This window comes from Haliotis cracherodii, unplaced genomic scaffold, assembly GCF_022045235.1.
Source record: "Haliotis cracherodii isolate W230 unplaced genomic scaffold, xgHalCrac1.p SCAF_10, whole genome shotgun sequence".
Classification (NCBI taxonomy): Eukaryota; Metazoa; Mollusca; class Gastropoda; order Lepetellida; family Haliotidae; genus Haliotis; species Haliotis cracherodii.
In genome coordinates, this window is record NW_027266265.1 from 56,550,798 (window position 1) to 56,569,473 (window position 18,676).

General features: G+C 39.9%; 1 protein-coding gene across 3 annotated transcripts in view; it reads right to left on the bottom strand.

Moving 5' to 3' along the window:
• The window catches only part of LOC139454559 (protein wech-like), a 56,723-nt gene that overhangs the window by 27,489 nt on the left and 10,558 nt on the right, over positions 1–18,676 (bottom strand). For 2 of the 3 annotated variants that reach the window (XM_071236350.1, XM_071236349.1), the window contains exons 2-5: positions 8,417–8,634; positions 1,324–1,453; positions 623–748; positions 89–262 (exon numbers count right to left, since the gene is read on the bottom strand). In XM_071236350.1, coding sequence (XP_071092451.1) covers positions 89–262; positions 623–748; positions 1,324–1,453; positions 8,417–8,634 — 648 coding nt within the window. Of the gene's footprint in view, positions 1–88; positions 263–622; positions 749–1,323; positions 1,454–8,416; positions 8,635–18,676 lie in introns of those variants that run through there. The other variant, XM_071236348.1, reaches the window with a different exon arrangement.

The window sequence follows — 18,676 nt, forward strand, 5'->3', positions numbered from 1 at the left end:
TGAAATATTGCTTCAAATTTGACATCAAAGCATATGAGATCAACTTCATGTATACTGTTACATTTATATACGAATCGTAGGTTCTCACCATATTTTTTTACATAAGGTCCATTTGCAAAATCATCCATATCTTCCTCCAGATAGTGTTGCTGTCTCCGCCGCCTCAGCATTCGACAACAAAAGGCAATGATACCCATGACAATACTGCCCCCAACAACTGATATGAGTACTGCAAAGTTTTCACCCGGAAAGGGATCGTATTCTGAAAAGTAATCCAATTGGAAGTCCTTAAAACCTGTGCAATACTAGCATATTACTTAGTAAAGTAAATAGTATACGTAGGAAGTGTTTACATCTGAACTTGTCTTTGAATTTTCCATGGCCCTACAGTTGTTCCGATAAATTGAGAAAGACTAAAGGTCGGTTTCGGTTTCAGGAAGAGATGATTATTTCTCATTCTGTACCATGACTGCAATTCATATTCTAAATCCTCGCATCTTGAAACCCCCCGGTTAGATCACAGACAAAGATATGCATTATTAGAAAGATGGATACACAGACTGATGAACTATTTACAGAGCAGAGATCAATATCATGACACAAACTCAATCAGCATACTTACTTATACAATAAGCAGTTGAATTCTCTGACTCATCCGAGCGATCAAAACAATTATTTGTCCCATCACATAGTAAATCCTTTGATATGCAATACTTGTTCTGGCACAAAAAGTCATCACATTTATGAGCTGAAAAAAATATGTTTGAAATCAGTCAGCAATTAACTTAAGACCTGTTAGGTGGAGTGGAAGGAGAAGATGGAGTTTGACAAATGCATTGCTTTAATCATTACCATCTCAGGTGGAACAGATTCTAAGTGCAAATATCAAACGGACACGCAAGTACTGCAATTACTTGCAGAGCGGGCACCTAGCCAGTGTAGATCTCCTTATCATTGGCACCACAATTGTGGGGGATGTGAACATGTCCAGTAAAGCAAGACGTCAACAGCTTAATAAAAACCTTGGAAAGATTAAAGTGAATCACGATTTTAAATAATTACGACCCTTCAAAAGAATAAAGCTATATAAATAGCCATGAAAATATGCTTTGGGGGTTATAAGTCTGACCCTTTCTATGACTGTAGGCAGCATTTAGATAATTGCCCAATTTGCCGAAACAGGATGTAATCCGCGGCAAGGTAATCATGCCACAACGGATTTCATTTACAAATATTGTATCGATTCGTCCTTGAGACCCGCGTTTATATGTTTGTTTGGCAGATGATGAAGTGTTTGTGATAACAGGTGACGTCAAAACCTACCGGGCTTCCGAGCTGTGAATGTTATCTTGAAATGGAAGTTTGTTCTGTTATTGTGTTTGAGGACCAGCCTCACGAAGGATGTGTTCATCCTCACAATGCCAGGGTCAGGACTAGCGCACCGGAAGTGAAACTGAAAAAAAACATAAATATAATATGTAATACTAGTATACATTCACAGGTATTGCAACAAGGTATTGTCAGGGCGAAGCTATCATGGAATATACACATTATACATGTATTAAAGCGACAGTTTCATAGGATCATGTAGGCTCATGGACGCTATCTTGTCACCAATATTAAAACATTTACCGTTAATGTGTAAATGAGGCAGGGAATGGGGTCTTATGCCCTTTCTAATCAGTTTGCCTCTGTACACTGGGGCCACTAATTGCTGTCCATATTGAACCCGTGTGTAATAATTAATGATAATTATCTTGCCTATTTATATTGAAAACCAAAATAGATTCTTTGGTGTTCTTAATTCTCAGTCATGGCGTCAGAGCATTAACCCAACGTTCTTTAAATGGGAATCGGTTCATGGCATTTCCTACGATACATTTGGACATTAAACATTGATTACATGCCTACGTGATTTGATACTGTTGCCCACACCAATTTCATGCACAACCGTTTATCGTTCTAATCTTGAGAACAAGAGTGTTTGATTTCCCATCAGGGCAACAACATGAAGTGGGACTATTTCTCTAGTTTTATGTTTTATGGTTTTTTTTGCTTTTAATATTTACAACAATCTGCTGCATCATATGTGGGTTTTCGTACTGAATTCAAATATAAGTTGACTGTTTCACAACATCGCCAGGACAACCTCATGCAGGTGTCATACGGAACAAGGCAGGTTGAGTTTTGGAATATAACTGTCCACGAATCACGACAAAAGTGTTATGACAGACATGTGGAGGACATTCCAAATTTGAAGTATCAGTGACAACTATGATGTTGACAATATGATGACAGCAATTCCATATTTTGACTTGTGCCATATGTTCCCGTGTGTTGTTAGGTGAACAATTGACTTGCCTTTGCATGTGTTTGTGAAGGGTGCCCCCGGTGGGGCAGGATACGCTCACCTTTTCACGAACACCTGGTGTCATCGCTAGCTGATAGTGATCCATAAACGCATGTTCATGATATAGTCGGAATCGTACAGTCGACTCTGCTTCTGACACATATGAATAGGGAAAGGGTTTTGTCGCTTCTAATTAGATATACCTGGTCACAGGCTTAGTCCATGTAAACAGGAGTAAGGGTTGTGGCAGGGATTAAGTTATGGACCAGGGAAAACAACTGTCAAACAAATCCAAATTTGATCAGTTGCTGATCAAATAAGAAACTAAGTATCTAAATGGTTCAAATACCACTTTGCTTGTCAATGAACTTTGTTGTTAAGTAAATAATGGTCATGGTTACACATGGAGACAGTGTACATAAAAGCTGAAAATGAGCACCACACAGAATAGTAAAGCCACCCTTTTAGTACAGAAACCCAGACTGTGCTTGGGACACAAGTGCAATTTTTGTAGACTGAAACAATAGATTTATACGAACTCCGCGGAAGATATTCTTATTCCACCAGATGTACGACTGTGATGCATATCCTGAGCTGCAATTAAATACGGTAATCTACGTAATGTGAAAGCATAATAACAAAATCAATGGGCTATCATGTACGTGAAATATATTCGCTCCCGTTTGGCCTAAGTTTCAAGGAGCGGCAAGACATTCTGTGTTTTGTCTGTTACTGTGAATTCATGCAAGATGAATGTTTTATGAAATCCCCCCAAGAGTGCCATGATAGCTGGCTCGCCCGTGAGATACACTTTAAATTGATTTTGGCTCAAACGAGTAGGTCATTTTACAGATGAATAGAAGGAGACCACAATTACATAGCTTCACAGCGTACTGGATTTGATGAAGGAACCGTGGACTGAAACATTGCTGCAGGGGATAGTGCCATCGGAAGACATCCCCAAGATCACAGCATGAAACAATATACTTTTGCACACATCTATTTGTCTGATGATCCTCTTGTGAAGCATGTCAAGACTCATGATACAAACAAGGCATTCCACGGGGGCACAGGAGGTGGGACATAATCTTAATGACAATGTTAATTTGTCGTTAGTTCTGTACTGCTGGATGGTACAGATACGTGTGTCAACCAAGGGAAGTGCCATATCAAATCGGCCCAGAATATTTTTTTCAGGGAGAGGCAATCTGAACGACCGCTGCATCGAGTTTATGTGAAGTGTGTTGAAAAGATCAGCAACCCGGGGAGTCCTTCGCTTGGATGAAGTCGGCTGGCAGTGGATATCTAAAGCAACATGATGGAGTGGCTCGATCATTATATTACCGTCTTCGCCATGCTTGTGGTATTGACACAGGGGTCCATCCATGGTACGACCCAGAATACGTTCAGGGCGTCATGGAAAATGATAAATACAAAATTCTTTGGAATAGGCCCGTATACAGCCTCAGACGTATCCAGACCAACAAACCTGATCTTGTCCTTTTTCATAAATCCAATAAAATTAGATATATCATTGAATTATCTCTCCCTTTTGACCCTAATGTAATTGACAAGAGTCAGGACAAGCACGGCAAATATGCGGACCTCGCTTGTAAATACCAAGTTGGCCGACTCCCCATTGTTCTCGGTGCCATAGGTTTGGTACATCCCAATCTGTTGACTGACATTGGGAGAGTGCCCGTGTTTGCTACCAGGAATACAGTCCTGACGACAATCTGGGTAGTGCAGAGGGCTTCAGTGTTGGGGAGTCTTCACATTATCCGAAATGTTCTGGGTGGGTTTGACCAGGTAGCGCTCCCTGGGAGAAGTGACATTCGCTTTCTGGACTGCGTGTAGAGGGGGCAAGGGCCTTGAGCTGATGATGAGCCTAACCGTGCCAGGATCACCCAAACCCTCTTTGCTGCATTTTTTATTTTAATCTGTAAATAATAATAATGAAGAAAACAAGAGAGAATTACAAGTCTCCGAAACAGATTCCATTAAGAGTGAAAGGCAAACGAGCGGTAAAAATTACATGAATCGATCACTAAAAAACAGTAATGACACCAGGTGTTCGCGACAGTCATGATAATGATAATTAATCAAAGCGACAAAACCCTTTACAGATATCCAATAGAAATCTCTGCACAAAGTAGAGTCGATTATACAATTCCGACTATATCACCATCAACTAGTCATGATACCAGTTGTTCGCGAAAAGCGTAAGGTTAGCACATCCTGCCCCACCAGTTGCACCCGTCACAAACACACGCAAAGGCAAGTCAAGTGTTCACCTAAAGAACACGTGAATATATCGTATATATAAGTCAAAATAGGGAATTGCATCGGACATCATTTTTGTCACTGATGCGACAAATTTGTAAATGTCCTCAACACGTAGATCATAAAACCTTTTGAAATCTTTACTGAAGCCATAATGATGAGTCAATAATATAAATAATACACTCCTTACCCATTCCGTCAAGTATAAGTAATATACTCCCTTACTGGATTCTCCTTAGTTAGTTGCATTCCTTGCATAAATTGTTGTGGATATACATGTATATGTCATATATAACCAATTACACTTAAACTGAAAGTGATTAATGATTTACTTATCAGATTTTTTTTTATATTTACAAATATAAATATATTTATATTATATGTTTTTTCGTTGTTTAACGCCGCACTCAGTTACACTGCAGCTATATGACGGCGGTCTGTAAATACTTGAGTCTGGACAAGACAATCCAGTGATTGACATCATGAACATCGATCTACGCAACAGTTAGGGAGCCTGACCAAACGATCCCGTTAGTCTTACGGCAAGCATGGAATTGCTTAATACCTATTCTACCCCGGATCCCCACGGGTCGAAATATTGACATGGAGCATTTTGGCTGCAGTCTAAAACAGAGAATGCACTTGTGACACTGCCCTTATATTGAATACCAAAGGGACAGTTGTAAAAACAGTTTATATCCCGTCAAAGTACCGTCACTATCCTCTATCGATCACCTGACTTGTATTATTGACATACACTGTCATTTGTAATTAACCTCACCACTCCCTGTCGTTAGTGTGACGTTAATCACGTACTGTTAAACAACAGTTTCGTCCACTGTGAACTCCCTGATACAGCGACGCATTGGCATATGGCCAGCAGTCCATTCCTGACATTGGTGTACCCTTCTTCTGTCACACATATCATGCCCGGTGATAAGCCTAATACAGGACACTAATTACCAACAGAATTGAAGGCGTTAGCAATGATTGCATGGCTTGTATCACCCACCACAATACAAGCAGCCCGACGGATATGCCTTCCGAATCTAGGGCCATTGACAGCCTAGTCTGAGCCAAGCGTCAACGTGTGCAAGTTGACAGTGGTTGGCGTTTAGGACTCATCGCTGTATTAAAGCAGCGTGTTCATGATATATATATGTGGGAAAACCAATTATGAAGTCTCAGCGAAACCAGACCTTACCTATCAATGAAGGATTCCTTATGTTTTGAAATGTATCTGAATAGCATTGATGTAAAATACCGTGTGTCTGGAACATGTTTTAGGCTCAGTTCATATATGTTCATGATTGAAAGGAGGAGATGGGTTAAACCCAAGTTACAGCTGGAACAGCGTCCATGTTCATTTTGTGAAACTGATATAGAGGACGAATACGATGTGTCCAAAATATATGGAGTTAGTACGGCTGTATTTGCCAAATCACTCATATGTACACCCAAGTGATTTCACATTTGTCCAGTTAATGCAAGACTGTCGCAGAAATGTCATTCTTCGATTGGCAAAGTCACATTATGAATGAAAGAAAGAATGCATTATGATGAAGATATGAAAGTATTTGTAAGTATACATGTATATGTTACAGGAAACAAGTATAATCAGTGATTAAGTCTAATGACTGAAAATTTCAGTGATTATGTCTAATAACTGATTCACTCGGTGGTTATGTCTAATTACTGAAATCTTCAGTAATTAGACATAATCACTGAAATGAACCAAGGGATTTTATACTTGTTTACTTAAAGCATATCCCTGCCTTGTTTTTATAATGTGTGCTAGTTTTGAAATTAGATTAGCTATCAAAGTAAATACAACCTCCTGTAACCAGATACCTTACACAAAAATCACAGAAATAAGCTTAAACAGTTCAATCTTTTATTTCATAAAATGGTATGACGTGAATGGTATGACAAATAGCAGTCAGATGGACACTCAGGAATGTTTGTTTGCACATGAAAGACTTGAATGACATCTAGAATTACATTGCATCTTGGCCTTAAAACATTTGCAGCGATTGTCTGACACAATTCCACCTTACAAAGCCTTGACCACCACAGACTGGGTCAAGTTGAACCGCTTGACGCAAAGAGAGTGTTCGATTGGTATTGAAATCGGTATTGAAACTGGACGAACTTAAGTCCTAAAGTCCAATCACTGGTGTCATTGTCTCCAAGCCAAGCAACTAGAATGTCTTTAATGTCACAGTTCGCCCTCTCTACAGAACCTTGGCTTTGGGGATGTCGAGGCTTTCCGTTTGTTTACAGGAGATTGGCTTAGGACAGGACAGCCTTCTCACAAGTTATTATAAAAAGGCAGGGTTATGCTTTCAGTAAACAAGTATAAAATCCCTTGGTTCATTTCGGTGATTATGCCTAATTACTGAAGATTTCAGTTATTAGACATAACCACCGAGTGAATCAGTTATTAGACATAATCACTGAAATTTCCAGTTATTAGACCTAATCACTGATTATACTTGTTTCCTGTAACATATATACACTTAGGCAACTAGTGGGGAAGGTGTGTGTGTGTGTGTGTGTGGGGGGGGGGGGGGGGGGGGGGCAAGTCTCTAGTCTTGTTTCATCTGAAATGTTGACCCGTGCATTGTGCCCTTGGATGTATACTGTTTTACCACCTGTATCTGGCCTGAGGCCTATACATAAACTTGGACTTGGCTTGACTTGTAACAGTACACTGACAGCAGATGGACCTGACTTGTATCAGTACACTGACAACAGATTGACCTGACTTGTATCAGCACACTGACAGCAGATTGACCTGACTTGTATCAGTACACTGACAGCAGATTGACCAGACTTGTATCACTACACTGACAGCAGATTGACCTGACTTGTATCAGAACACTGACAGCAGATTGTTAACATCTGTTTCACCCCAGACACCGAGTTTCCCTGAGATTATCATCAAACAAACATTCCGCTTTCAATGGACAAACTACTTTCCAACTGCTCTGGTCTTTCCGTGGCTGTTGTGATTTTATAGCATTGTAAAAAACAAGATCAATTTAACACTGTGTTTGCCCCATACTAGACAGGACACATTAACGCTTGTATGTCGTGGTTGGATCTCTTTTAATTCAGCAAAACCATTTCTAAACACTTAGTCACAAGGAGGGAATTTCGGAAACTTGTTTGCCTTAACAGTACTTTACTTCATAGATGTATGTTGTACTTTATCAATGCGACTGATTAATACCACATAATCCACCAACCTGATCCGATCAATCTACATTAAGGTAAATATACGGTAAATACCTTTTTTCTCCAAGATTAAACCCTGTACGCGACTAGTGAATGTATAGTTTATCGTGTCGTTCACTTTACAGGAGTGGTTGATTCTCTGGTCGACCTACTTTTCGAAGCCAATCTAAGTCCAGACTGTCTAACTATTGCCCGGTGACTAATGGGGCTTATTTGTGAGTGAACCGGTTATTCTGAGATTTCCATACGTGATGTAGTAGACAGGAACAATTTTAGATAGCTAGATAACTGGGCAGTTAAAGATGTACATCGCTCCTCGGTCTGGTGCCCAAGTCTCCATCTTTTCACCAAATCTTTCTTGGAGTATTGAGGCTTTGTGTTTTCCTAGCTGTGTAATGTCTCTTTTTTGTGTAGACTCAAATGAAGCGCTTTTGAGCAGTTCTTCGAACTGGATACCAGCGCTTTATAAATCTGTAGTTATTATTATTCTTATTATTATGGATGGATGCATGGAAAGATCACAGTCAGTATTATGCCACTCACCAAGGGATGTGACGATGCGCTCCTCCTGTCATACAGCTTCACGGAGACCAGACAACTCATCAATGACATGTCGGAGGCATGGAACATCCAGTGGTCATGGCTACCCGTGGACAGATTGACCTCACACCTGTCCATGTAGGCCGTGGTCCCCTTGCCCACGACTTCCGCGCCTTCTATATCGTTGATATCCTGGTTGCAGTCGGGACCAGGCAGAATGACTGAAAGTAAATATGGAACTACCAATAAATAAAAGCGAGAAAACTTTGTCCATAAAAACATTCATGCTAAGAGCAGAATCTATTCTTACCATGTCATAAGCATGTGTTTATGTATCACTTTCAAAATTTTATATGATGATACCAGGTGAAGGGTGAGCGTATCCTTCCCCACCAGTGGCACCCTTCACAAACACATGCAAAGGCAAGTCAATAATGTAACCATAACCATTCGACATTTCTGACTCCGGTGTACAATTCCAACTCTATTATTATTTATTAACTTCATCAGGAGGTATCACATGCATGCTATTTGTGAAAGCAATTCCTTGACTATGTTTCACAAAATTGAAAACAAAAACGTAAAAGAAATCCGAGATATATTTTTTCCTTATCACTGGTTTGTTCTGAATGCATAAAAACCTCTAGAAACCTTTGTTTGTTTTAACAATGTTCAGCCTATATAACTTTCATTTTGTTTGTTTGCCTGTTTAAGGTAAAATGAGATAATATTTACCTGTTATTATGTATATTATAATGGAACAAGCTCTAGTCCAGGCTACACCAAAAGAGCTCAGATATGGACCCAACAAACCATAGTTTGATAGTGAAGGCTCCATCTGGGATGATGCAAGTCAACTGTAGAACTAATCACAGAATCCGAGCATCCTGTCAGCTAAGGGGCGTAACTCTGCTCAGTAAATTGCAGATCTTTGGACCACTCGGCCACCAAAGTCGTTTACTCTGTCACGGAATTCATACAGGTGGGGTCACACAATATTCACAACATGAGTACCATGTGTGAGCCTATTTCTGGTGTCCTCAAGCGTGTTATTGTATTGCCGGAATTTTTCTGACTATACTTATTCACTTTACCAGTACTTTATACATGGATACATCAACCAGATCTTCTCTCAAGGCCAAATATGTAATGCAAAAAATGTTCTTCAACTCGTTCAGGGTTGTTGTCACCTTGCCATTCCTAATCCTTTAGTTAAAAGCATCCATGAAGTCCACAAACTCACCTACGTACATGTATTTGTTAAAGACTGTACGTTTCCAGTGAATTAATTACATTATTTAGTTTATTAACACTGTGTAGTGGTTATATTACCTTTTTAAAAAATGATAATAATGTTGTTTTGTTAATGCGTTTCATATTCTCATCAGGGGGCACTGGTGGCCCAGTCGTCTAAGGCGCCGCGATTCGCTGTGCAGAGTTGCGTCCCTTGGGCACACCAGAAACCTATGATTGTGGGTTCGAATTCCGGTTCGCCCCGATTATGTTTCTAGGTTTGTCAGCACCATTCCCGTGCTCGTGGGTTTCACCGTAGTGGTAAACGTCTGGGACCTGCATCCCTTCGGGCTTTCCTCCCACATTAAGCTGACACGCCGTGATATAACTGGAATACTGTTAAAAGCGGCGTTAAACCCAACTCACTCACTCACTCACTCACTCATATTCTCATCTATGGCAATAACACGCACTTCAAAATATCAAGTTTTAAATATACTTTTCTCTATATTATAATTAATGAATTTCATAAAACACACCAACACACCTAGAATAATAACCATGCGAATATGGGGGTAACACCCGTGGATCCCCTTATTGCTGATCTGTTTCTTTATGCATCGGAATAAGAATTTCTGCTCGCATTGGCAAAATGAAAACATAGACGTTTAACCGAAGCTTCAGCTATATCGATGATCTGATATCGTTCAATAACCAATAATCAAATACCCAATTCCCTTCCACTGATTTACCCACCTGAACTAGAAATAAAGGCCACCAGTGAGACCGTGTCATCAGTTTCATATTTAGATCTTTGCATAACGATTCAGAGTGAAAGAACACTCTCCACAAGACCGAATGACAAGATGGATGACTTCAACTTTCCAATCGTCAACTTTCCCTTTACGTCGAGCAATATTCCAGCAGCTCACAATGTTGCAGGTGAGCCTTGATGTGGCTTTTGAGATATAATCGAACATGCTCTTTCTACCAAGATTTAAAAAAGCGTCATACAACAGTAAAGTAAATCGGTAAATCTTTCAAGTTTCATAGTGGACATGTGGAGAACATTTTCAAATTTGACGTATCAATGACAAAAATGATGTCCGATGCAATATGCTTTTTTGACTTGTACCATGTGTTTCCGTGTTTAATCAGGTGAACAATTGACTTGCCTTTGCATGTGTTTGTAACGAGTGCTACCGGTGGAGCAAGATACGATAACCTTTTCGCGAACATCTGGTATCATCACTATTTAATAGTTATTCATAAACACATGCTCATGATATAGTCGAACTCATACAATCGACTCTGCTTTATGCCGAGATCCAGTTATGGAAAGAGTTATGTCGCTTTTGTACTGATTCTGATGATGTTGTGATAGCAAACAAAAGTATGTTTATCATGTGCGACACCCAGTCAAGTGGGAGGGCTGATCTACACAACTCAGCAATGGGAATCACTTTCATTATTATGCTGGAAAAAATGTGCTTTCAGCTGAGATTTCCTCTGGCCATGGAAAGGGCCCTGTCGCTTTTATTGTCAGTCGTCGCTGCTGATCTTCAGCGATGCAATCCGTCATGTGATGAAGACTTATACCGGCGATAATACCACGAACATGACTTAAATTTGCTTGTTATTCTAAGGTGTGTGTTAGCTCCTTGTTATGATATGTCAAACTAACCAGCTCTGTTAACACAATTCTGACGTGAACCCATCACTCGCTAAAGCTCGTACAGAAGCGATGATTTCACTCGGGACATTAACTTGTTATGAAATGGGAAGCTCGTTTAATATCCCAGAACTATGACAGAATAGAAAAATACCTACCAACTGTATGACTCTCTTAATAATAACAATAGCCCCGTATACATTTCAGTTGTGTACTCTAACACAATTTGATCCTGTTTGACATTGAAAACAATGGTTCGGTATTTAGGTCTTTTTACGCAGTAATAGAGCTTTATATGACTACCATATTACTCATAGGCAAACACGATTGATAATATCATAAACTTAATTAAGGCTGGTGTATGTTTTTATGTCTTGAACATCACGAGGTGATCATGAGTATAAACATATTTAAAGTGAGTAAGTGAGTGAGTTGGGTTTAACGCCGCTTTTAACAGTATTCCAGTTATATCACAGCGTGTCAGCTTAATGTAGGAGGAAAGCCCGAAGTGATGCAGGTCTCAGACGTTTACCACTACGGTAAAACCCACGAGCACGGGTATGGTGCTGACAAACCTAGAAACATGATCGGGGCGAACCGGAATTCGAACCCACTATCACTGGTTTCTGGCGTGTCCAAGGGAAGCAACTCTGCACAGCGAATCGCGGCGCCTTAGACGACTGGGCCACCCGTGCCCCTGAACATGTTTAGAAGTAAGACGGCGCTGGATATATGTGTTTCATACTCTTCCTCAAACAACACAAACAGGATATTGTGTAGCTGGAATCTATGACAGGTATTCCTTTCTCCATCACCTATTTATCTACATCTATAAACAGTGAAGGTGAAGAGTGTTTATAAAGTACATATCATTCTTGACACTATATACACTTCACTGATAAACAAGTACTTCCTTCAGGGAGTATATACAAATAGCGTAACGTACAAGCATGTGATGAGATTTAAACCATTAGTGTTCCTCGCCGCGGTAACCTTCTCAACTTTCCGCATCTCAATCGTCCCTTTTATCTTCGCGTAGAAATTAACGTAAGTCATATGTGTGAATAATAAATGGGTCGAGGTTGAAAGAAGACATTTGAAAGATTCCATAGCTGGTAAAAATACCAAAACGCAAAAAAAAAAAGTTTGTGGAAATGCCCTACAGGTTAGCATCTTGCAAGGCATTGTGTACATTTAATCATCCAAAACGAAAGCATATTTCAGATAATGTTTATGATACGTCTCGCTGGTCGATGTTTCAGTACATAAATGCACGGGAATACATTGTGCTGCATATACACCATAAATATGGCCGAGATCCTAAACACAAACGTAACCACGTTCCTTGTAACTTTCATCTGGACATGCTAAGAATCTAAATGTGTATTTTGGGTGTGTAGTGAAATATTGGTCTCTTTTATGTGTTTCGATCAACCTTTTATGTGCCTTAAGGAACAACAACCCTAAACACATTCAGAGTTAAACATGTCTTGATTGTGTTTAATACCTACACACATGCTGTGTGAGTGAGTGAGTGAGTGAGGTAGTGAGGTAGTGAGGGAGGGGTGGGGGGGTGTCGGGGTTAACTATAATCAAGGCAAGTCAGCTTGATGCGGGAGTATGCCGGCACTAACTTTTACCACTTTGGTTAAACCCAAGAGACGTTGAATGGTAAAGAATTACAAATAGTTGCAATGTAAGTTGAGACATGACATGAAACATATATTGGGCCTTTGATAAACCTTTTCAAAAACCGGTTAGAAATTATAGCATCAGTTGCTGGGTACTAGAATATGCAAGTACACAATATGACTGACAGGTGCTGTTTTTCTTCCTTAAATCTTCCATGCTTAACTATGCTGTTTTAGAAATTCAAATGTACTATCTATACATCACTGCCAGCGTAACTTAAAATAATTACATCTGGGGCTTTGGATGCTGTTGAACGCCATCCAATGCTTTTGACAAATTGCAGAAGTATGCATACATGAATATCTAACTGGACTGTCTTGACAACCCGAGTTCGAAAGAAGGGGGATCTATAGACAGACGCCACTGTGAAGAGAAACATGGTGGATACGCAGCCACGAACCATTGCTTCAAATACTTCAGAACATTATTTAGTATTTATAATAGTTTAACTTTATAAATAAATGGTATATGAACCATGCTTAACTTGACATAAATATAGCGACAAAACCATTTTCATTTACGTTTCCGACTACAGCATGAATACGTGATAATGAATCACTATTAAATAGTGATGGTACCAGGTGTTTGCGAAAAGCTTAAGGTTAGCGTATCCTGCCCCACTGGTGGCACTCGTTGCAAAAACATGCAAAGGCAAGTCAATTGTTCACCTGAAAAAACACGGGAACATATGGTCCGAGTCAAAATAGGGAATTGCATCGGACATATTTTTTGTCACTGATGTGTCAAATTTGAAATATCCTCCGTACGTCTACCATTATTTTTTGAAAGTATTCCTGAGGCCTTGAATGTTGAAATCTTGATCAAACAACTTCATGTAACTACTCCACAGGGTATACCGGTGTTTACCTGGCACTTTTGCTGAAGTACACAGAAGAAGTGGCGGTTAAAGAAAACACAAACGCCAGAAACGCTTCAGAGGTCGGTGTTCATGAACTTAGTTCTATAAAACGCTTACTGTGCTGCCAGAAGGTTATGTTCACAATTTACAAGTATTTCTAGTGCTAATTTAAACATTTATGTAAATGTTTATGCACAAACTGTCCTCAATGTTCACGGCAGCGTGACCCATGTGTTGTATGGCTTCTACTGTAGGCAGCAGAATGAAAGGAACCTAATGGGTAAACCAGCTGATTGTTCTGATTCCTCGGTAGTGTAATGGACAACCAATTCATTATTTATTTTGTCGCTACATTTCAGTGGAAGCCTGAGCTCACAAAAACGAATGCTGGGAATGTATTATTTTGCAAAGTATTAACGAGATGATTGTGCGTCAATGGGAGCACGTCCGTACTGTCTACTGTAACAATTCAGATCCAACCTTGCGCCACAGGAGGTAAAATGCTTGGGTCGCTCATTGGTTAAATAAAACCATTAATATAATTATAAATAATTAATTACATAAAGCCACAAAAGCCTTCCCATATCCAATAGAAATATCTGCATAAAGCAGAGTCGATTGTACGATTTCGACTATATCATGAACATGTGTTTATGAATCACTCTTTAATAGTATCTTGTCCAACCTGTGCTGTAGGTCGCAAAGGCAAGTCAACTGTTCACCCGAAAAAACACGGGAGCATAGGGTACAAGTCAAAATATTTGCATCGGACATCATTATTGTCACTGATTCGTCAAATTTGGAAATGTCCTTCACATGTCTACCACGAGAAATCTCTGCTATATAATAGCTACAAGAAAGCAGAGTCTGTTGTACAATTCCGACTACATCATTTGTATGTGTGATACTCAAGCCGTTCTCGAAAAGGTGAGCTTAGACTTTCCCACTGGTTGCACACTCAGAAACACATGCAGAGGCAAGTCAATTATTCAGCTAAAGAAAGACACGGGAACATATGGTGTATATATAAGTCAATATAGGGATTTGCATCAGACATGAATTTTGTTACTGATGCATCAAACTTAAAAAAATGTCCTCCACATATCTACCATAAAACGTCTTGAAAGCTTTTCTGCGGTCTAAAAGGTTGTAACCTTGATCAAACAACATTTGAGCGAATGTCATGTGGCCGTTTTGGAAAACTTCATAGACAGAGCCTGCATAATCACACAAAGGAAAAAGGCGTAAGCTGCTTGATTTTACCTCCAAAGTTATGTAATGTAAACACAAAAGGCTTGAGCTGCTGGAATATTGCTTGACATAAGGGAAACGTTGACACAACTTGAAGTCTTCCTCTTGTCTAACAATAATGTGAATATATTTTGTCACTCTGCATAGATCTAAATATGAAACAGTTTGTACTGTGTCACTGTTATTAGTTCAGATGGTTAAATCGGTGGAAGGGAATTGGCTATTTGAGCCTTGAACGATATTCGATCACCGAAATACCTGAAGCTTAAGTTTTTGGCCAAATTCATTTGTTTTGTTTCTGTTTGATGCGTGGTTTAAGCAGATTTCCTCCCCAGTTAACGTTGTCTGCGCCATATTGTATCTGTAACTTACGCCATTTTTTTCATAATTTAATTAATGATGTGATGCTTGCAAATAATATTTATATTACTTGAGGCCTTGTCAGTGGCGGGGCGGTAGGGTAGCCAAGTGGTTAAAGTGTTCGCTCGTCACGCCGAAGACCCGGGTTCGATTCCCGACATGGCTACGATGTGTGAAGCCCATTTCTGGTGTCCCCCGCCGCGATATTACTGGAATATTGCTAAAAGGGCGTAAAACCATACTCACTCACTCACTCACTCACTCACTCACTTGTCAGTGACACAACAACATACGTTTTCTGTAGGGCAGCCAGATTTTGAATGACAGCTGTTCTGTTTTTTCCCGCTTGTGCATTCTTTCAATGATAACATCACGCACTTACCCCACCCTAAAGGACATTCAACAGGTCGATAGTCTCTAACGGGCGATCCTTTTGGCATTTGCTTTTCAGCAACCAAAATGGTTTCAACGTTGTGATCCCACTTGGCAGCGCGATATGTCTATATTTGAATAAATATCTATTTTGGCCAAATGTACATCTGCAAGTTCCGGTTTCAGCATTTTGGGGCAAGTTTAAAACGTTCCCTATTTCATATCCCAAAGACGCGCCAAAAACACAGGATCATGGGTTTGAATACCAGATACCATCTGATATAGGTTTTTCAGAAAAATACCCGTACACCTGCATCACTTCAATCTTTCTTCCGAATCAACCTGACACGCCTTCATATAACCAAAATATGTTTCAAAGCGGAGCTGATCCAAACTTACTGACTCGCTTTTATTTAAAACATTAACAATTATCAATTATATTTTCATAATATATAATTTACAAATGGCGAGTAATACAGCTGCAACCAAAGCTTCCAATGGCGTCAACCGAAACCTCATTGTATTCCTTCTATCATTCACATCACATACCTTGGACACGCCAGAAAGTTTTAATTGTGGGGTCGAATCCCGGTTCACCCCAATCATGTTTCTGGGTTTGTCTGCACCATACTCCTGCTCGTGGGTTTCACTGAAGTGATCATTTGAGATCTCCATCATTTTGGGCTTTCCTCCCACGTATAGCTGAAACGCAGCCATGTAACTGGAATTATCGGCGTTGAACCCAACTGATCACTCACTCATTCACAAAAAATGGAATTTGACTCTACATGGGGCACGGACTTCAAAACATGGACAGACCACGAGAAACTGAAAGCCAAACTATTGAAGCTGATTTTCACTACCCTATCGTGATTCTCTCACAGCACCGTCTGATGTGATCATCCACCGTTGAAAGAAAATATGATCTCGAAATCTATTTTCATCACTACAGCGTAATAAGCTAATGACTATTTGAAATGGGCTTCACGGAGATACGCGCATATTTTGATCATGATTATTGATCACAAACTGAAGTAACAAAATGAAAAATCGGCAAAGTACAAACAGTCTATTCAATACCAGGGCACACCTGGTTTACAGCAGCTGTTGTCTACCGAGTATCCATTATCAGTGTGGCGTTTCTGTCATGACAAATGGAAACACTTGCGTCCTTGACATTTTAGGATGTACCTTTTTCTATGGATTACATCTGAATAGTCCAAATTCCTTTATCAAGACAGAATGAATGAGGCCGTAGGCTGGATCATACACATGTGCTGCAACCATATCACAAGGGGGCGGTAGTTTAGTGGTTAAAGCGCTTGATTGTCATGGCGAAAACCCGGGTTCGATTCCCAACATGGTTAATTGTGTGGAGACATTGTGTGCCAATACAATTTCCGAGATATCGTGGTCAGCATGTATCTGAATAGTGCTGATACAGTCTCTGAGATATCGTGGTCAGCATGTATCTGAATAGTGCTGATACAATCTCCGAGATATCGTGGTCAGCATGTATCTGAATATTGCTGATACAGTCTCTGAGATATCGTGGTCAGCATGTATCTGAATAGTGCTGATACAATCTCCGAGATATCGTGGTCAGCATGTATCTGAATATTGCTGATACAGTCTCTGAGATATCGTAGTCAGCATGTATCTGAATAGTGCCAATACAATCTCCGAGATATCGTGGTCAGCATGTATCTGAATAGTGCCAATACAATCTCCGAGATATCGTGGTCAGCATGTATCTGAATAGTGCCAATACAATCTCCGAGATATCGTGGTCAGCATGTATCTGAATAGTACTAATACAATCTCCGAGATATCGTGGTCAGCATGTATCTGAATATTGCTGATACAGTCTCTGAGATATCGTGGTCAGCATGTATCTGAATAGTGCTGATACAATCTCCGAGATATCGTGGTCAGCATGTATCTGAATAATGCTGATACAATCTCCGAGATATCGTGGTCAGCATGTATCTGAATAGTGCTGACACAGTCTCTGAGATATCGTGGTCAGCATGTATCTGAATAGTGCTGATACAATCTCCGAGATATCGTGGTCAGCATGTATCTGAATATTGCTGATACAGTCCCTGAGATATCGTGGTCAGCATGTATCTGAATAGTGCTGATACAATCTCCGAGATATCGTGGTCAGCATGTATCTGAATATTGCTGATACAGTCTCTGAGATATCGTAGTCAGCATGTATCTGAATAGTGCCAATACAATCTCCGAGATATCGTGGTCAGCATGTATCTGAATAGTGCCAATACAATCTCCGAGATATCGTGGTCAGCATGTATCTGAATAGTGCCAATACAATCTCTGAGATATCGTGGTCAGCATGTATCTGAATAGTACTAATACAATCTCCGAGATATCGTGGTCAGCATGTATCTGAATATTGCTGATACAGTCTCTGAGATATCGTGGTCAGCATGTATCTGAATAGTGCTGATACAATCTCCGAGATATCGTGGTCAGCATGTATCTGAATATTGCTGATACAGTCTCTGAGATATCGTAGTCAGCATGTATCTGAATAGTGCCAATACAATCTCCGAGATATCGTGGTCAGCATGTATCTGAATAGTGCCAATACAATCTCCGAGATATCGTGGTCAGCATGTATCTGAATAGTGCCAATACAATCTCTGAGATATCGTGGTCAGCATGTATCTGAATAGTACTAATACAATCTCCGAGATATCGTGGTCAGCATGTATCTGAATATTGCTGATACAGTCTCTGAGATATCGTGGTCAGCATGTATCTGAATAGTGCTGATATAATCTCCGAGATATCGTGG